Raw genomic sequence first — 20,603 nt, forward strand, 5'->3', positions numbered from 1 at the left:
TACTAAGAGTTCGCGGACGGATCTCGCGAGAGCAGTAGAGGGCGGAAGCAGAGCCTGTGCAGGATGCGGTTCCTGGTTGCGTTGGTCCTGCTGAGCGTCGCAGCGACGGGTAAGACCCCCCCCCCTCCGCCGTGCCCCCAGTAATCCAACTGCCACCCCCAGACCCACCACCCTCACCGTGGGTCTTCCCTGCCATAGCCACCCCTCTGCTTCTCATCACCCGCCTGCCCGTTTGGTTGTTGCCTCAGTCTCTTCTAGCTCTGAAATCAACTGGTTTCTTTATTTCAGTTTCCTTACCAGTAGAAAAGTCCAACAAGTTAAAACCACAGGCCACGGGCGAGGGCCCTGACAAGGAGGAGCCCCAGCCGCAGGCCGCGGGAGACAACCCTAACAAGAAGCCCCAGACGCAGTCCACGGGACACGACCCTAACAAGAAGCCCGAGCCTCGGTCCACGGGAAACGACTCTGACAAGGAAAAGTCCGAGCCTCAGACCACGGAAGAGAACTCTAACAAGAAGCAGCCCCAGACGCAGTCCTCAGGAGAGGACCCTAAGAAGGAAAAGCCCGAGCCTCAGACCACGGAAGAGGACCCTAAGAAGGAAAAGCCCGAGCCTCAGACCACGGGAGAGGACCCTAAGAAGGAAAAGCCCGAGCCTCAGACCACGGGAGAGGACCCTAAGAAGGAAAAGCCCGAGCCTCAGACCACGGGAGAGGACCCTAAGAAGGAAAAGCCCGAGCCTCAGACCACGGGAGAGGACCCTAAGAAGGAAAAGCCCGAGCCTCAGACCACGGGAGAGGACCCTAAGAAGGAAAAGCCCGAGCCTCAGACCACGGGAGAGGACCCTAAGAAGGAAAAGTCCGAGGCTCAGACCACGGAAGAGGACTCCAACAAGAAGAAGCCCCAGACGCAGTCCTCAGGAGAGGACCCTAAGAAGGAAAAGCCCGAGCCTCAGACCACAGGAGAGGACCCAAAGAAGGAAAAGTCCGAACCTCAGACCGCAGAAGAGGACTCTAACAAGAAGAAGCCCCAGACGGAGTCCACGGGAGACGGTGCTAACAGGGAGAAGCCCCAGACACAGTCCTCAGGAGAGGACTCTAAGAAGGAAAAGCCCGAGCCTCAGACCACGGGAGAGGACCCTAACAAGAAGAAAACCCAGACACAGCCCACAGGAGAGGACCCTAACACTGAAAAGCCTGAGCCGCAGTCCACAGGAGATGGCCCTAAAGAGGAGAAGCCTGAGCCACAGTGCAAAGGAGACAGCCCTGATAAGCTGGTCTGTAACCCATCCTCTGCTAACAAGGAGCCTACCAAGCTTGACCTAGACATACCAGCTGGCAAAGATACCTCTCTGCATGCTTTTAGAAGTGAATCTGGGGAGAGAGAATTACTAGACTCTGACTCCACTTCTCCACAGCAGGAGAAAGATGGCAAGTCTTCAGAGCTCACAGATGTGGAGGCCACGAAGGCTGAGGAAGGGGAGACAGAACCTGAAAATTCACCACCCGAAGGAGAGAAAGAAACGCCTGGCCTTGCCTCCAGTGAGAACCATGAGGGGACACTTTTAGATTCCATGAATAGGGAGAATGATGACCTTTTTAAGGACAATCTTGGAAGTGCTAGTGCAGAGAGCAGCCACTTCTTTGCCTATCTGGTGACTGCAGCCATTCTTGTTGCTGTGCTCTACATTGCCTATCACAACAAACGGAAGGTAAGTCAAGAATTGCCTTAAGAAGAGGAATGGGATTTCCTCCATCCTGAATTCTTGGTGCGTGCGCCAATATCTATCACTCATCAGCCTGTGAGCACTGGGGGTTTTAAGACAAACTGCAGTTTTTCCTCAGATTCTCCTAGGCGTTTACTCTCATTTTATAGATCATCTTCTTTCATGTCAGATTCCTTTGAGTACCCTCTGCTGCTGTCCTAGGTGCCAAGTGAGGACCTTATGATCTGACTTAATTGGGTTCTTCTACCGTAATTGTAAACTTAGATCGTTTACTGCCTCAGAGAACCTGAGTACCTGACAGTCTGTAAGTAGAATACTTACTTTCCTGTTTCCACTCTGAAGATGGTGTATCGTTTCTGGTTTCCTTTCCTGAGATTTTATCTTCCATCTGCAATGGCAGAAAGAGTGGTTACCTAGTCTTTGACAGCCACAACAGAGAGCCCGGGACTATCTTCTACAGTCATTTGAGTTTCTGATTAGAAGAATGGCCGGAAATTGCCTGGTTACACTCGTCTTCTACTGTGATAGCAGGGTTTGGTGTGGAGTAATATCTGTTGTTTAGCAACCACTCTGATGACGAAATGATGGCATTTCTCATTGAGCCCTAAGAACTCAGTAGTTTCTATAGTCTGGTTGAAATTGGAGAGTTCAGTTCATGATGTCAGTTTGCCTGTGGCTGTGAGGAATGAGGAAAGACGTGTAATAATATGGTGTGTTTCTTAGGCTACATCCAAATGCTTATCACACAGAAACCTCAGATGTGAAAATGGTAAGGTTAAAATGAAACAAGGAGAAAAAGTACATTTGCAGATAAATAATTATTGCTTTTGGGGAAAAAAGGAATGTCTTATCCTAGAGCTGTCTGGGTCACAGTTGGCAGATCTTTGTGCTTTTGAGTAAATCATACAGACTCCCACAAGCTAAAGCCCAGAACAGTCTTCCTTCATCTGTCATTTCCTGTTTGGCAGTATAATAGATTCTAGTGTAACTGGAGGCCCTGTCCTCCTGAAAACTTATAATTTAAAGAGGCCTCTTTGTGGTTGTACTGCTCTTTCACTATCAGGGTCATTAACAAATGTTCTACCAGGTGGTGACCTCTGATTTTAGAGACTGAAATATGCCATTGTAGAGTCACCTGTTAATTTCTTTTTCCTTTCCCCAGATTATTGCATTTGTCCTAGAAGGAAAAAGATCTAAAGTCACTCGGCGCCCAAAGGCCAGTGATTACCAGCGTTTGGACCAGAAGGTAAGGAAGGGAGCCCCAGGCGTGTGGGAGGCATATGTAGCCTCAGATAGGCCCAGCAGTGCACTTGCGTTTGACATGGAGGCAGCAGCTGATTCTGGGGTGCTGCCGCCATTGCCTGTCCTTTTGCAGACCACAGAGCAGAGACATCCATTATATACATGTCTGCAACATAAGAGCTAGATATGTTTTACATCAGCTCCCTCCCTCTTATGTTCTACATCAGCCTCCTCCCTCAACAGATGAGGAAAGTCGGCCCAGAAACACGATTTTTCCCCCCAAAGTTCATACTGCAAGTTTGTGGCAAAATTAGGATCTGATGGCAAGTCTGTAGACACCTGTCCTGTGCTTTTTGCACTGAATCAGCACTTCGCAGATTTTAACCACCTTGGGAATTATGATGGAAAAGCAAAATCTGAATCCTTACCTATTGGGTGGAAGCTATGTGTCTGCATTTCTAGGAGTTTCTAGGTGATGCCAAATGCTGGGGAACCATGCATTAGGTAGCAAAGCATTAGACTACACTCCCTGAATACAAATGAGTCCAGAAACAAAAAGGCCTGCAACTCCCCAGATCAGCCCTACTAAGCACTGTGGACTAGGTTTCCTGAGTATGGCCATCCCAGGCCTGTCAGAAAACAGGCTTCCTTCCACCCCACAATGCAGGAGCTGAGCAATACTCTCCCCAGAGGCAGCCTGTCTGAGTGGGAGCAGGATACTTTCACTGCCTTTTGCTGCCAGCACTCACCCTTCCTTTCCCCTTTTGTGTAGGGACAGTCGGGGCATTGGTAAAAAGTGGTTGGTGGCCTGACTTCCTAAAGGGAACACAGTTTACATGTATGGCTCATACCAGCACCAGAATAAGCCACTCAGCTCAGAACACCTTTTTTAACTAGCTTAGTAGGTCAGCTTCAATTTAGCCCTGGCCTAGTACTGTTCCAGATAATTGACTTTAAGAATTTATTTCCCTTTCATTTTTTTCTAATTAAAAAAAAATGCTCATATAAACAATTTGGAACAACACAGAATGGCACAAAGCAGAAGCCAGGATTCCCATATTCCTTCCACCAAATGTGCATCTTTCTGGTATATGTTTGATTTCAAACTGACTTCTAAGGTTTTATTTATTTGAGAGAGCATGAGTAGGGGGGGAAAGGGACAAAGGGAGTCTGATGCTGGACTTAGTCCCAGGGCCCTGGGATCATGACCTGAGCCAAAGGCAGATGTTTAACTGACTGAGCCACCCAGGTTCCCCAATAAGATCTTTTTCCCCCTAAAATCATAGTGAGGTATATTCCTTCTGGAAAGAGATTAATGTTCCCAATGAATTGTGTTGCTCTTGTTTCAGATTTGATTTTTCCATTCTTGAGAACTTTGTCCTCCCTGCTGATTTGTTTTTAAATGGAGAGAAGTGAAGAAAAAAGTACTGTGAACTAAGAGACACCCCCTCCTCTAGGATTTGGTGGCAAGTCTGGGCTGGCAGAGGCAAGGGGATTGCTTTGATTTTTGCACCTGCACTTTGGTGACCTTGTACTCCTGTGTCCCCATTATCTCTGCTCGTGTCTTCCATCCTTTCCTCCTCTGAGTGTGAGTAGAGGGAGTATGTGGGAAGCCAGCTGTGTGTGACCAAAGGGAGCTCAGCCCCAGGCAGGCTACTGCTGCCGACTGCGTTCCCTTGGGTCTTGGCCATTTAGTAGTTATCCCTTGAAAATAGCATTGTGCCCACTACTATCTTTGTAGACCTAGGAAAACTCTCTGCAGGATGAGATGCTCTTGTACCAAGGCCTCTTACTTGGGTGGGCGGGGTTGTGCCCTTTACAAAAGATGAAGAGGTGAATGATGACAGGCAAAGGGCGACTTTAACACATAACTCTCTTGAGAGGCTCCAGCAGCAAACCAAAACAGCTTTTAAAAAGTGCTTTATTGCCGGTTAAGTCCAACATGTCTAGAGTAAGTTCTTCACGTTTTTCCAATATTCTCATATTAAGACAAAGTCAACTTCCATTTGGTTGTACTGACTGAACTTGGGGATTCTGGAAGAAAGGCTGTAAAGCCATGGTTCCCGTTATAGATTTTTAAAAATATAGTTATGATTATTGAAATGCTTTGTTCTTCTATACTCACAATTGTAACAAACTTTTTAAAATAGGGTGAGCTCAGGCTTTGCATAGGAAGATGTGCAGGAGGGTTTCGGTTTTGATCTGCATTATTTCAAAGGGCTTTTATGAAAGGTTTCCCATAAACTCTGCTTTGCCTTTGTTGCCTAAACTAGACAAAACAGACCTGTAATCAGAAACTAACTGTACTGTCTTTTACCTTAATCTAGTTAATGGTTCTCTGATTGATATAAAATGCCAAGGGTAATTAGCAAAATTTCTCCTTCCAGCCCATGTCAGACATTACTAAAATTTAAAAAATTCAGGGGTAACTGAGGTAGTGTCTTGGATCCTGCCGTGGTTTGAAGTTTTCCTTAAATCTGCTCTGGTTGTGCTACCCTATAGTAGCCTAGAGGGAGTTGTTTCTGCAGAGAAAAATTGGAAATCGAATAGCTGATCTCAGGGAAATACAAAGAATGTGGAAAGTGATGGCAGTAGTATGAATTCTGTGCTGTTGAGGAAGCCAATTTGCAGAAGGGACCAGCCTGTTGTCACATTATCTTGCACCTTGCTTAAAACAGAGCATGGCTTTGACTTGAGATTTATGGAGATAAGGAAGGAATGAATGCTTTTGCATCATTCTCTCTGCCTGTGCACCAACCTAAAAATGCTTTCCTCTCTCTAGGGAATCTTCTGTCAGGTTCTCCTAGCATTCCATAAAACCATGGATCCCCCTGTCTACCTCTCATGGCTTAGTGAAGCAAGCTTTTATGACTCTGGTGTTCAGGACTGTGTAGATCTGCATACTCCAGGCCAAAGGCAGTCTCTCCTCTGGGCAGTCCCATGTAGGCTTCTGTGCCTTTTTGTTCTTGCTGTGTCCTCCATTCCCTGGCTTCCCCTGGCTGTTCTTTGCTTAGGGTGCACTCCCTTCTATTCTTCCGCTTGTCTCCCCCAACTCTTCCTTCAGGGCCCAGCTCAGGTTCTCCCATGCACCTTCCTCACTGCCCCCACTATAGAGGATGGGCTCTTTCCATTCTACTCTAAGAACTCTTCATAATGCCAATCACAAATTTTGCAACTCCAACAAAAAAGGGCAAACATTATCTGATGTCTCTGTCTGGTCTCTTCCCCCCAAAACTAAGCTGCTTGCAGGAGTGCTTGTGGCACCGTCTGCATATCTGCCTACAGGATAGTGACGTTCCCTGGTATTTCAGTTCAGTGTCTCCTTGCAAAGGAGACATTTTCTTTGTTTAGGACATATGAATGTAACTTAAGTAAGGTCTCACACAGCTCTTCCTGGCTACTGATTGCTGTCCCTTTTTGATGGATTTTGCTTGTAAGGAGAACAGAAAGGTTGGTTTCAGGAACCAAGAGGGTTGGCACCAAGTGGATGCAAAATAAGTATTCTGTGGAGTCCACATAGTTCCATTTTTTGAGCATCCAAGAAGTATTGTTTCTTGTGCTAAGAGTACGATTGAATTTAAGTTTCACTTTAGAAATTACTGAAGGAACTCTCTCACCCTGGTGGGAAACTTGTTTCCTCAGGAGTTGTCCTTTTGAAGATGAACTCTTGGAAGCATGTTTTTCTAGGGATGATGTGGAGGAGGATGAACTGGCTAAGGCAGGTCTTTCAAACCGGTGAGGGGAGGGGAGGCACATGGAGCCATGAGAGGCACCCCTATCCAGACAGCTACGTGCTTGCTTTCCTGCCCCAGCTTTTGGTTGCAGGGTGATTTCTATGAGGAGGAATCTATGCTTTAGTCATGGATGTCAATAGACGGATTTGTTTTCCTGCTACAGATTACTGAGTGGAATTAAAGAATCCACTTCCGGACTCGGGGGGGAGTGAAGGCCTGCCTATGTAGAAAGGCTGTAACAACTCGGAAAGACTGGACAACTAGCTATATAAATGCTGACTTTTCTTTTCCCGTGATGACTTTTAATGAAACATTTGGTGATAGAATTATAAACCTCCTTAATTCCCCTGATGGTGATTCTCATTTTTTTCCTCTACTTCATGTCATTTAAATCAAAAAAAGGAAGCCTGCTCCTTGTTTTTACAGGGTAACTTGATATATAATGCTGTTATGTATATGTGATGAAAGCTAGCACGCTTTGCACATATTCTGAATCATTTGAACAGGGAGGAGAGTATTTTAGACACCAGACACCAGACCCTTTAGTTCTACCAGCTGTTTTCTGAAAACTCTTGCTGGGAAGGTTGTCTTTGACACTGCCTTGCTTAAGGAAGAATCCTGGGAAGAGATTTTTCAGGTTTCATTTTAACTGCTCATCCAGAGAAAGACTGAATCTTAGCTCAGCTAGTCCCACAAGTAACCGTGTGAATTTCCTAAATGTCCCTGTTGAGAAACTCCTCTGTAACGGTGTTAGATCTGAGCCGTGTAGTTTCAAGCTGCCAAAAAGCCAGCCTCCTCACACTCGTAGATACTCCTTTAGTTCAGAATTTTCTCATGTTAAATAAATGACTGAAGTTGTTTCCCTTTTTTGTTTACCTGATTAGTACAGTGCCACTGTTTTTGCAATGTTTTATATTTTCAGCTTTAACTTAACTATATAATACTTTTATTTTTTTAAAAGCTTATTTGGTCTAATGATAAGTATTTTTCAGTACATAATGTTCTGCTGAGCTCCTCTGAATGCCATTTCAATGTAGCTTTGTATCATTGCACAGAAACCAAAATAAACTTCAAATATTAAAGCTACAAAATCATTACATTTATTAAAATGGTAACAAAATTGACAGAAATAAGGCTAATATAAGTGAAAGTTAATTTTTTTTTTAAAAGCCTTGTTAACCTTCCTATCTAATCCCCACGTGTGTACCAGTAAACAAGAACACCATCCCAGGCCTTTGCACACATTCTGTAGCTTTCCACATTCTGATCCTGACTGATTTCCAGCTGCACTGCTCCCTACCAGGCAGCCCATGTTCTGGGTCTAGGAGGTAGCTGGCTAATGTGTCTTACAGTTACCTCTGTGATTGTCCTCTGCTATACCCTTGTCGGGAATGCTCTTTCAGCCTGCTTCATCCCCAGTGAAGTCATCTTTCCACTCCTCTACCCCCACTGCTAATGTTACCCTTTGCTGTGGATTTTTGGAAGATAAACCTTAAGGCTCAGGTACTGAGCTCCGTAAACATATCTTGGTGCAGACCCAATAAAGACCCAGTGTCACCTTGGAAGTAAGACGAACCTAGGGCCTGTTGTGTATGAATTGGATATGCTAACATATACCTTGCTGGCAAATGTCTTTACCTCCACACCCACACCGAGCCCATCATAGGCATTTCCTCAACCCTCTGAAAGAGTCACTGGAACCAACAAAAATGGGGTCTGGGGGCCTCTGAACCTATGGAACTACAACCAAAACCATGCCCAGGTTTGGACAAAAGCCTCTTCAGGCCCTCTTTGCCCTCAGTTGTGTGGAGCTCCTGCAGCGCAGCGTGGAGAATGGGAGAGGGGAAGCCTCGGGACAGCTGGCCCAAGCTGCTTCAGCTGGCCCATGCTTTTGAAGGTTCTCTCCACCTGACCAAAAGAATACTTGACTCTTGACAGTTCGGAGCTGGGAGGTATGGGAGTGTGGTATGCAAGGCACCGCTTGACAAGAGGAGCTCTGCAAGGCACTGACCCACCCACACCAGGTGTTTCAGCAGGGACCTGTTGGAGGCATGGGAGCTCATCATCGGCCAGCTGGAAGAGCCGCAGCTTGAGAACTGTGATCTAAGGACTGTGACCTATGTGTCAGACCTCTAGTCAGAAATCAAAACAAATTAGAGTGCTTTATGTGAGGAAGGAACAGGACAGAAGGACATCATGGCTAATCAAGGGCTGAGCCATAGCGCCGGTGGGACTCCTCAGGCCCACTGCTTACTGAACTAATGCTGCTTCTTCTGTGCGTGGATCCTTGAGTGAAGCTTCTTAAGGTCTAAGTACAAGTTCCGCTTCAGGACGGCACTGCAGCACAGCAGAGCCCCTTGCAAGGCCCCCATCAACCCACAGGTGAAGATATCCTGGCCTAGGGGACAAGAGCAAAGGCCCATGAGCACCTTCCCACAAGAGGGATGGGGAGCAAGGGCTCTCATGGTCATCCCTCCCAGCTAGGCCACCCCAGGTCCACAGCCTGCTGGGGCAGCCCATCCACGTGTGGAAGGCTGTAGGGGACAGTAGGACCTAAGGACAGAACAAAGTACTTGGGGTGACAGGGACGCCCAGGGTCTCAGGCCCTGGAGAAATGGGGCAGTCCACATACCTGTCAGGTAGAGGTTGGGAATGGGGGTTTGGGCCCTCATGGAAGCTATCACGTGAGGATGTAGGCGGTCCAGGTCATGGTCCGCCCCGTAGCAGGCACCTCGGGGAGCAGCCAGATAGAACTGGTAGGTCAGTGGGGACCCTCCGGCCACACTGTCCACCTGAGAAGACAAAAAAGGTAACCAGGAGGTGGGAGCGGGGCCTAATAAGGCCCTCCCCTCCTCCCTTTTCTGCTCTCCCTGACGGAGCTGTCGGCGTGGGTTCCCTTCCCTTCCCCGAGCTTGGCTGTCTCCGGGCTTTACTGCCCTCCCCAAAAGAAAAAGCAGAATTGTCACCAATTTGTTGCCATGAGCACACAGTCTACCGTCCTACCTTCCCCTCTAGCTGTGGGAACAGCCTCATGACAACCGACAGGGAGGCTTCGACAAAGGAGTTTTTGAGGGTCTCATAGTCACTGCTCCGCCGTCCCTTTGCTTCCTCCCGCCATTCTTCAAACCACTCATAGCAGGTGGGCATCAGCACGATCATCGTGGACCGTTCTGGGGACACAGAGCTGGGCTTATTAACCCCAGGCCCCTTCCTTGTTCCAGCCCCCACCCCCACCCCCAGGACCCAAAGCCCCACCTGGAAACCGGTCCTCCCAAGTGGGGTCCTTGGCTGACGAGGAAGAGATGAAGAAGATGGGCACGTGTGCTGCAGCCTTTTCCCTGGGCGCCGAGAGGTAGTGCTCCATTCTGCAGGGGAGGAGCGTGGCTGCCAATCCCCAGGCCTCACTCACTGCCACTGCACTTGCCCAGAGGGTATGTTACCCCCAAGGACAACCCTCCTCCCCAGGGACGAAGCTGAGTCTTAGTCCACATCCTGCTGCGGATTCTCCTGTGGGCCACGGGCCCCTGCTGACCCCCCTCTCCCCCCATGTGCACACACGCCTTACGCCTTGTCGAGGTCTGTGTCGAAGCAGACAAAGTAGTTGGCGGACTGTAGCCCTAAGTCCTCCTTGGTGCCTCGCAGGCTGATGAAAACAAAGAAGGCACCCAAGCCAGGCCGCACCATCTCCAGCTGCTGCTTCACACCTGCCAAAGTGTCAGGGCTGTGTGACCTGGGGCTGTGGTGGCCGCTTCCTGCCCTGACCTTGCAGATGCCTGCTCACTTTACCCACGGCCACCAGCCTAGCACCTGGGCCATTTTCACAGCTATTACTTCAACACTGACTTGGTTGGGGGGAGGGGGCTGCTCTTCCGTCTCCTGCCTGTAAAGAGCCCAACCCCAGGCTCCCACTCTTCTGCCTTCTCCCACCTCTGCTCGAAGCACACCTAGAAGCCCGGGAGGTTCAGCTTCCCTAAGCTGGCCCAGGGTCACAGGACAGTCTCAGGCTTACTGCCTCCAGGCTCCCCCTGATGGCGTTAAGTCATGAGCGGACTACTGGGCTCCACACTATACAGACCACACATATGCACAGCACTTTGTTACCAGCCTTGATTTCCATATAACATTTAATACAAGCCATCTAATGAATGGCTATGCATAATTCCTCATTATCCGTTCAGGCAGTACCCCAAGACCTCAACGTGGTAAGCAATGCACGTGAACAAATGCGAACAGCATTACTGACACCTAATGTTTAGAATTCAGGTAGGGGAGGAGGGAAGAGCACCCTGGAGGAGGGTGACAGACTCTTCTGAGGGCCATCTGATGTCCCCTGGACCTAAGCAGCTGGGCTTCCCCACCTCTCAACAAATGACCCCAGACCAATTTTCTGGAAGTGGCTCCCACAAAGTCTTATCCTTTGTTCCCATTCCCAGGACCATCACCTGCCTGAAGGGTAACTCGCCCACTGGCTGCTCTGCTTAATTTGTTGAACAAGTATTTGTTGAGGACCTAAAATGTGCCAGGTCCTCTCCTAGGCCTTGGGGACGCTACAGGGTATAGATACAATGCCTGTCTACTGGAACAGCAACTGTTCCTGAAAGAAGTTGGCTTTCCCCACAGAGGCCACAAAGAACTGAGCGATCTGTGTAGGGTGCGCATAGAAAAACAGGCCGCTTCTGAGCCTATGGCATGCTAACGATGGCAGCGGGACTGGAGGTGCACGCTGATGGGGGAAGGGGAGCGCGGGCTTCCAGAGCCACAGGAGGGCGCCTGGGGCTGCTCTGGAGCCGCAGGGGCACCGGTGACCCGCATCCCAGCATCTAGGGCTGACTGCACTGCCAGCTCCCCCTCACCAGGTGCAGTGGGGGTGGTCATGGGGAAGACAGGGGGCCCAGGGAATGAGACAGTCTAGGTCTCATAGGCCCTTAAGAATAGCAACCACCTCCAGCCAGACCCTCCTTTCCTTTTCCTCCAACTAGAAGGATGTGATCCACGAACCACATACCTGGCAGAAAACAAGAGCCTAGAGTTCCAAATCAGGCACACAAGGATGACATCAAGGCTGTTTTTCCCAGACCAGCCTCAGCTTCCCTACTGGTACTGTCAGACCAGTCTTCCCCACTCAGACAACTTCCCCTCCAAACCATCCCCAGAAACCTCCTCAAGGCTCAGCAGTGGAATTAAGAAAAGTGCTCCCATTTACACAGGCTCCCTCTGCCTGACCGCCCCTCCTCCACACTTGACTGCAACTGGCACTGCCTGCTCCAGAGGCCACCCGGTTCTCGTCTCTGAGAGGGAGACAGACCCATGAGAATCCCGAGCCCAGAGCAGCTGGAAACAAAGGAGTCCCAGCACCTGGGGTGTGCTGAGTTAGGCATCCTCACTGCCACTGCCTGAAATGTTCTCAGACTGGATTCATCTGAGGCCGCATTTAACTCCCCACCCAAGTGGGACAATTGTTTGTTTTTGTTTTTTTTTTTTTGCCAGGTGGGCCTGGTGCCCTTAGATAAGACACATAAAGCAGCAAATGTTGTAACTGCAACCAGATAGTGAAGGGAGAGCAACATGGCTACTGGGGGAGGAGGTGTGGGAGAGAGGGGAGGGTACGGGGACCCATCAGAAGACAGGGCCAAGGTTCAGAGTTCCTGAGAGACTGCCAGGCAGCAAGTACCAAAGGCAAAGTCCGTCAGTCCACAGAGCCCTGCCAAGCTGCCCTGCCACTGGCCGGTCTGCCTCAGCCCACTCTGCCCATGTGGGGTGAGGCAAGGGAGGCCTTTGCTGGCACGGATGCTGGCTGAGGCCCAGCTAAGTGAGGCCAAGAGATGAGAAGGCTGGATTTTGGTCATACACATCTCATGCCTCAGAGACCATCACGGCTGCCACCTGTCCTCTCCCCTGGAAGGACCCAGGACATCACTTTTCTACTGAACCCACTGTGCTGCCCACCTTCCCTGGCTCCTCCAGAGCAGCCACAGGCCCACCCTCTGGAGGGGAGAGTTCCTTCCCACTGCTCTCTGGGCACCCCCATGTGCCACTGAAGGCCATGGTTTCCACCCCAACCACATCTGGAGCTGTTCCTCACTCTCACCTCCCACCCCAGCCAGAGGCCTTTATCTAGAACTGTCTCTTTCCCTCCTGGACTATAGATCCCCTTCCCGCCAACTGGCTTCCTGTCCTCAGATCATACCAGTAGCTTCTAGTTACGTGACATTCTAAAGTCCAATTCAAAATCATAACATCTCACTCAACTCTGGCTCAGCTACTCTGTTCCCTGTAGGCTGGCTGCTCTCCTGCCCCTTTCCTTTTGTCTGGAAGCTCCACATTCCTTGGTCCAGAGTGGGCCAAGAGCCCGTCAGACACACCAGTGTTCTCATCTCAACTTGGCTACTTTCACCTGGATGGCCTCAGGAAGTCACTTCACCTCACTTCTCCACATCCTGTGTAAACATTAGGATGATGACATCTCTCTCCCAGGTGGCAATGAGGATCATGTCATGTCAATGACAAAGGAAAAGCCTCTCACACAGACTTAACCAAGGGAGGGCTCACCCATGGCTATGCCTACTGACCCCTCGCCCCTAAAATCAGGCTTCTCGATTTTTGGACACAGTCTATCAGAAGAGATGATCGCATTGAGTATTATTTCTGTCTGGGTCCCAGATTTCAAGCACAAGCCCAGAGCTCAAGGGACAGAAAAAAGTCAGAAGGATACTCCTCCTGCAGCCTCAGCCCCAATAAGGAGCTGGTTCCTGAAAGAGGCAAAAAATATAACCTTGGATCCCAAATAAAACACACAACAGTTATAGCAAGACCTTCTCCATGCCGGCCTTAGCTTCCCTTACTGATACTGTTAGACGAGGCTTTCCCATTCAAAATAAGTGAGAAATTAAGGCGAAAAGTAGGATTCATACCACAAACTTAGTGAAAACCCAAGAAATGTTCCTTTAGGATGCCACCTGCCATCACCAACTGTGAGAGAGATGATTTTAGATCTGGAGAAGTTAGGAATGGGCAATCTGGAATGGAGCCTTGAAAGAGGAGAGGGCAAAGTAAGTGAGGTTATAAGGGAGAGAGGGTAAATATGCCAAGAATGGAATGAGAGAGAAGGACCAAGGGCTCTTTGGGAGGTGACGCAATACGAGGGAAGCTGCTTCTCAACCCCTACGCACAGAGGCCATGCTGGGAAGAGATGCTGGAGACGGCACACTCGTGCTCACCTGTTCTGCTCAAGGACGGTCACAGGACAGTCAGGAGGAGCAAGAGCACCAGCCGGGCTGGGCAGGCTAGCCCCAGAGGGGTGCTGATGGGAGCTCAGAAGAGCAACGCAGCCCAGTCTTTACCTGGCAGGCAGCGGGCGTTCTCAGGTAGCAGGTACTTATAGGTATTGAAGAGTCCTGCGTCGGAGATCACGATGGGGCAACAGATGTTCACCAGCTCCTGACCCTTCTTCACAGTGACGCCTGCAGGCACAAGAGCTTGGCTGAGGTTCTGCGCACTCCAAGAAAGGTCCAGATCTTGCACATATCTCTCCCAGCCTACATTGCATGTTCTCAGACCTGGGCATCCAGCCCACCCAGGTCCAGGTGGGCAGGCTCCAGGCCAAACTGCAAAGTGAGTACATCTTCACCTAGCCCAAGTCACTCCTGCCCTTACCTTCCCTGGCTCTCTCCCCTATGTAGGTGCCCTTTTCTTTAGCCAAACCCAACAACCTGCACACTGACCCCAACAAAGCTCATGCGCTGAAGTCCTTCCACTGGAATCCCAGGCCCTTCTTCACTGCTACCAGAGTTCTATCTCCAAAATACTCTGAAAACCTCTGGTGTCACCACAACCTCTGTAAGATAAACTCCAAAGTCTTATACTGGCCTTCCAAGGTCTGGGCCCTTCTATGTCTCCAGTCCCATCTCTGGCCATACTCACTAACCTATTGGGGACAGCATATGAAGCAGCTGATATTCAACCATATTTGACCTATAAAAATGGCATTTTCTGGGGCACCTGGGTGGCTTAGTTGGTTAAGCATCTATTGGATCTTGATCTCAGGGTTGTGAGTTCGAACCCCATGTTGGGCTCCACTCTGGGCATGGAGCCTACTTAAAAAAAAAAAAAGGCAGTTTCTTAGGGTTCAAGCTACTACTTCCAGATGTCTAAAAATACTCAGCTCTTTCATACATCTGTACTTTTGCACATGCTGTTCCCCTTGCCTGGAATAACATCCCAAAACCTCGGGCTAGCTTCTTCTCACACTTTACGAGCTGGCTCAGGCACCGTTCCCCTCCTTCCTCCATCCTTAGTATGTGTCTCTATCTGACACTTTAAATTATGTCTCAGTGATCTCCCCTATGAGGCTGGAAACTTCTTGAGTTACAGATTTTCTTTATAGCCATCTTGTATTTTTATCTCCATCTTTTATCACCTTGTACCTGAAAAATACAATATTCTGAACTGAATCTAATTAAACCCATCAACCCTTGCTTCATGAACCTCTTTCAGCTGGAAGAACTTGCTCTGGACATCAGAGAAATTCTCACACAGCTGACAGCCACCTCTTCTTTATTCTGGCAATTCCTGGTCTCTTCTACACGTGCTCATGGCTTTTTCTCCCTGTTGTGTGTGTGTGTGTGTGTGTGTGTGTGTGTGTACTGGGCCATCCATTCCCCTACTCCACCTTGCAAGATTCCTCTGGTGAGTTCACTGTCACATCAGCCCTATTCTCTCAGGCCTCTCTCTGTCTCCTTCCCTGCTGTTTCAGGCAGCCCCTAGTCAGGGATGGCCTGTTCGTTCTCTGAGTCCTTCCCTGCATACACCCTCCCCTCACAGAATTAATCCACAGTGCAATTTTGACTCTCTGTGCAGGCACCAGGAAAGACCTGAGCCAGGCTAACGAGATTCTTGGCTCCACCTGCCATTTACAGACCGAGGCCAGGGCATCTGGCTGGCCTCCACACTGCCCTTTGGAGTGTGCACGTTACTTATTCATTCCGTCACTGAATAGACATCTGTTAAGCCTCCATCATGTGCTAAGATCTACAAAGATAACAGAGATACAGCCCCTATATTCAAGGAGGTTATGGATTACCAGATAACTATTTTACCTATTGAATAAATGATTATATACTGTCCTTTGGGGGAACAGTCAACCCTTTATTCTTCCTGCCTCCTTTTTTCACCTCCAGACTAATCCCTCTCCTCAAGCCCCTGCTCTGGGCAGTTTCAGCCTTGAACTCCCCTTGTGATCAGTTCTTCTCCACCTTGTGACCACAGTTTTGATTCTCTCAGGACCCCAGTCCTGTCCCACCCTAGCCCGGGGACCAGGAAGTAGGATGCAGGGTCTTACCACAGGCTTTCCCAGCTGAGTCCAGCAACACGCTCTGCACAGTGGCATGGGTCAGGACAGCGCCCCCGGCCCGCTGAATAACAGGGATGGTGTGGAAAGCGATCTCACTGGTACCCCCTCGGGGATAAAAGGCTCCTTCTATGTAGTGGTCAACCACCAGAGCATGCATGGAAAAGGCACTGTGGTTGGGGGTCACACCTACAGAAGCAAGGAAGGGGTGATGAGGTGAGAGCCGGCGGCAGCACCATTTAGAAAGGAACACAGTTTCCTGTCAAAAATCACACAGCCTGAGTCGACCCATCCCAGGATCCAAATGATTCCCAGGGTTAGGGCAGCCAGACGGCCTATTTCCATCCAAATAGAGGGCAACTGACAGATCCTGGGGCTGGTGGGAATGTCCTCCCTGCAAAGTGCCCTGTTGCCAAGACGAGGGAGGACATTGTCAGTTGGAAAGGAAAACCATCCAGGGCACGGATGACAGAATCTTTTACCAGGGAGTCCAGAAGGTAGGTGGCCAGACTTGTTATCTGGAAGCTCCAGAGGGCCTTGGGTATATACTGCTCCATCTCAGTTAGTCAAGCAGGCTCAGGAAGAAAGACTGAGAGCCAAGAGGGCAGCACCTCCTCCTCCAGGAGCTGCCCAGGACCCAAGGCCAATACCCACCGTAAGTGGGGAAGATATAGCTCAGCACCGCCCGGAGCTCCGGGGAGGCGGGCAGCTGCTGCAGGACGTCGGCCAGGCTCTGGGTGGATGCACGAAGGAATGGAAAGAAACGGGTGAGCGGCCCACATTTGCTGATGAGCTGAGCTAAGCGCAAGGGGAGCATCTTCAACAGGACGGCATGGATAGCTCCACGGGACACCACCTGAGGGAAAACATGAGCCCTGAGAATAGGTCCCATATCTAGAACGCTGTCAGGAAGTCACCATTCCAATAGCCAGGGCCAGCCCCCAAGCAGGGCCCAGCACCACTCAGACCTGGCTGAACTTGGGTTTTTAAAATTCCGTCCTCCGTGAATTGTTCCCATTCCACATTCAGATAAGACCTTCTCTGCTTTTCAGTTTTCTGACCAAATTTCTTTTGAAAAATCCCATCTGATCTCAGAGGAAGTAAAAAAGCCTGTGATCTGACCAAGTAGAAGCCAGCCATGTCAAAAAGGAGACCAGGGTGCCCCCCAGAGGTCAGAGTGAGAGTGGCAGCCGCCAAGCCCAGGGTCCAGAGACCGGACCCAACTGGGCACTGAGGCCAACTAGGGATAGTGGCTGAGTTCAGGGCAGACTTGACTGTTTCTCCCTTCTTGCCAGGGAGTCGCTCCACTCATGAAGAAGGTCAGCCTTGTCAGGAATAAACAGGGGTCCTCATTATGGCCATGTTACCTTAACCAGCTTTACATATTTGTCAATGGCAGCTTCTTCCTGGGGAAACTTCTCCTTGAGGCCCTGAATGTAAGCTTTCTCCCCACTGTACATGGGGAACTCCTTTCGGCCATTGGGCCCTTCTAGTACCATGATGTCAAAGGGAGAGGACAAGGCAGCCCAGTCCAGCTGCCCCTCTGTGATCTGGTCCAAGACCAAACGGCAAATCCCGTCCTCTTGCATGGACCCAACATAATGGATTCCTATTGGGAGACAGAAAAAAAAGGTGTCATAGAGATAAGAGGACTGACCCCTGGAAAGGTGGATAAGGAAGCAAAGTGAAAGGGGTAGTCCTGCCTGGCTGAGTCCCCCGCCCAGAGGGTACCACTGACCCTTTCCGTGGGGAAGAGTTGCAACAGAAACCACCAAATCTCTGCCCAGTTCCATACCCAGTGGTTATGGCTATCAGGCAAAGTGGTGCCTCCGAAACATCAGAGAAGTCCAGGATCCTCCCATAATGGCTTCCCCCAGCCTCCTGAAGACAGAGCCATCCTCCCAGCCCCTTCCCACATAAACCTTACCTGTGTCAAACTCAACACCTTTCTGTCCGAAAGTATGACAGCAGCCTCCGGCCTTGCTGTGTTGTTCCAGCACCAGAACTCGCTTGCCAGCTTTGGCCAGAATCGCAGCTGCAGCCAGGCCCCCAAAGCCACTGCCAATCACCACTGCATCCAGATTCTCTGGCACTTGGCTGGCTGAGAAAGCTACCGCAGAGGGAAGAGTCAGAGGGTGAGCTTCTCAGGCAGGGGCAGCGGGAGAGCAAAGAGATGGAAACCAAGGAAGGCTCCACTAGCTTATACAATGCAAGTGAACTCTAGGGAGTTCGGCATGGAGTGACTGACTGAAATAACTCCACCAGTTCACCTGGGAAATTCTCAGGGACCAGCCAGGCAGATTAAAGACAGCGATTTGGTTTGAGTTGGATTGATGTAATCAAAACCCATATGTACCTGGGGATTCTCCCTACTATCAAAGAAAGTAGGAATCAGTAAACCACAACACAAACAAAACCAGAAAGCTGACAGTAATACAGGCTGAGAAACTTCAGTGCAGATAGAGAGCTGAGAAAGAAAGAAAACGAGGAGATGGGGGACAGAGGAGAGAGTTGTGGGCAGGCTGCTGGCTCATGGAACTGTCCATTCACAAGTTGGTTATCTTTGGAAAACACAGGGTCTGTTGGCACCAGTGGAGCAGCCTGGTCCTATGATGATTCTTCACGATCCCCAAGCAGAGGCTTGAGCAGGACAGAGCTGAGAAATCATAGCACCACCCCCTTAATATCAGAGAAGACTAGAGGCAGAACTAAGGGGTCATACAAGATCTGTTCTTTAAAGATCACTCCTGAAGAATTGAGATTTGGAATTTTTCAGACTGCACAAGAACTTGGAAAACTTGGGCACCTGGGTGGCTCAGTGGGTTAAGCTTCTGCCTTCGGCTCAGGTCATGATCTCAGGGTCCTGGGATCGAGCCCCGCATCGGGCTCTCTGCTCAGCAAGGAGCCTGCTTCCTCCTCTCTCTCTCTCTGCCTGCCTCTCTGCCTACTTATGATCTCTTTCTGTCAAATAAATAAATAAAATCTTAAAAAAAAAAACAGAACTTGGAAAACTTTTCAAGCATTTTTAGAGAAACAAGCACATTTTATATCACAACCCAGGTTATAAATAAGTATATAATATAAATACCTGAAACAGGAGTTTCACAATTCAACAATTCCCAGAACTATGTATGATGACTCTGATAGTTTCTATTCTATCACATTTTGAAATCCAAACCGCAAAATCGAATTCATGACCCACTGATAGATGACAACCTAGTGTGAAAAAGTTATACTAGTCACCTAATTTTTAGATTAACCCAAGATTAGTGGAGTGACTTGCGAATGGTTATGCAGTAAATTAATGACAGAGTTCAAGCTAAAACCCTGATCTGAGAAGTTCAGACTAAAGTCTTTCCACTTAAAAGAGTTTTGTGGCCGCCTGTATCACAAGATGTGTCACACAGAATTCTAAAATTTACAAGTGGTAGGGACCTTGGAGATCAAAGAGGAGATCTATTTTTTTTTAAGGCAGAACTCCTTCTTTAAAGCTTTTGAGGAGCCCCAAAATATGTCCTGAAGATGAGAGTGGAGATACTCTGGTTGACCAAGGAGCAGCTCTGAGCTTGAGGCATCCTGTTGAGGTTCTTCCAAAGTTTTAGAACCAGAGTTCGACCATATAATTTGGGAGGAGGCATAACCAGTCAAATCACTTGATGGGCAAAATACAATTTCCCACACAGGTTGTAAGAAACGTGCAGCTCCGCCACGCCTCTGAACCATCGGGGTAGTGTAGGTGAAAAAAGTTAAGGTCCTATAAACTAAATGGGGGGAAGGTCTCTTGTCTATCCTGCAGATCGTGGACCTGTTCTTGGGTATACCATGACCTTGGGATGCTGAGACGGGACCGCGCCCATGGAGCCACTAAGGCCCAAGGCCTGCCAGGGCTAAGGCTCCCAGCGGTAGCAGATACTAAGGCGGGGCGCTTCCCCGTGCAAGGAAGCCCTCCTAACGCTTTACATTTGGGAAACTGAGGCCCAGGTAGACAGCGGCTTGCCCTGTCGGAATGGGAATGCAAGCCACCCAAGTGCAGCCCTGGAGCCTAGGGTCCCTTCCCGCTGACCTCGCTTGAGAACCTTCTTCCTGGCCTCCTTGTCGGTCACCAGCGGCGCGGGGGTACGCCTGACGTCCTCGGAGAAGGGGTTCTGGGAGCCGCCTGCGGACAGGCGCAGGTGCCCTTTGCGGAAGACCGCCAGCAGCAGCAGGGCCAGCAGCAGCGAAAGCCACATGGCGCCGGCGGGGTCCGAGGACGGGGTCCGCAGCCTCCGCGCCCAGCTTCTGCGTCCGGGACTCTGCCGCACCTATGTGTCCTTCTGGGCTGGGCGGGGAGACCGGGATTGGGAGGAGGCGTAGGCAGCCTCGACCACTGATAAGCCAGACCTTTCTGGCAGGGAGCTTTGAGTCCGGCGCAGAGTGACCCTCCCCGCGGCTCGTAAGGCTCTCGCCGTGCCAAGCGTCCTTGGCAGCCGGGAGGTGGGGAGCTTGCGGTGGAGAGGCGGCGAGCTTGCGGTGGAGAGGCGGCGCGGGGACGCTGTGCGCACGCGCGGGAAGGCGGGG

At 49.8% G+C, this 20,603-nt stretch overlaps 2 protein-coding genes across 2 annotated transcripts; one reads left to right on the forward strand and one right to left on the reverse strand.

Moving 5' to 3' along the window:
• TGOLN2 (trans-golgi network protein 2) lies at window positions 1-7,786 on the forward strand. Its single transcript, XM_044261533.1, has 4 exons — window positions 1-109; window positions 289-1,709; window positions 2,887-2,970; window positions 4,316-7,786. The coding sequence occupies exons 1-4, from the start codon at window positions 64-66 to the stop codon at window positions 4,319-4,321; spliced, it is 1,557 nt and encodes a 518-aa protein (XP_044117468.1). The 5' UTR covers window positions 1-63; the 3' UTR covers window positions 4,322-7,786.
• On the reverse strand, window positions 7,778-20,525 carry RETSAT (retinol saturase). Its single transcript, XM_044261530.1, has 11 exons — window positions 20,110-20,525; window positions 17,974-18,156; window positions 17,414-17,655; window positions 16,701-16,902; window positions 16,038-16,235; window positions 14,041-14,160; window positions 10,266-10,404; window positions 9,956-10,065; window positions 9,704-9,870; window positions 9,333-9,492; window positions 7,778-9,098 (listed from the first exon to the last, which is right to left on the reverse strand). The coding sequence occupies exons 1-11, from the start codon at window positions 20,273-20,275 to the stop codon at window positions 8,959-8,961; spliced, it is 1,827 nt and encodes a 608-aa protein (XP_044117465.1). The 5' UTR covers window positions 20,276-20,525; the 3' UTR covers window positions 7,778-8,958.
• Between the last annotated feature and the right edge of the window lie 78 nt (window positions 20,526-20,603).

Source organism: Neovison vison, chromosome 8 (assembly GCF_020171115.1).
Source record: "Neovison vison isolate M4711 chromosome 8, ASM_NN_V1, whole genome shotgun sequence".
NCBI lineage: Eukaryota > Metazoa > Chordata > Mammalia > Carnivora > Mustelidae > Neogale > Neogale vison.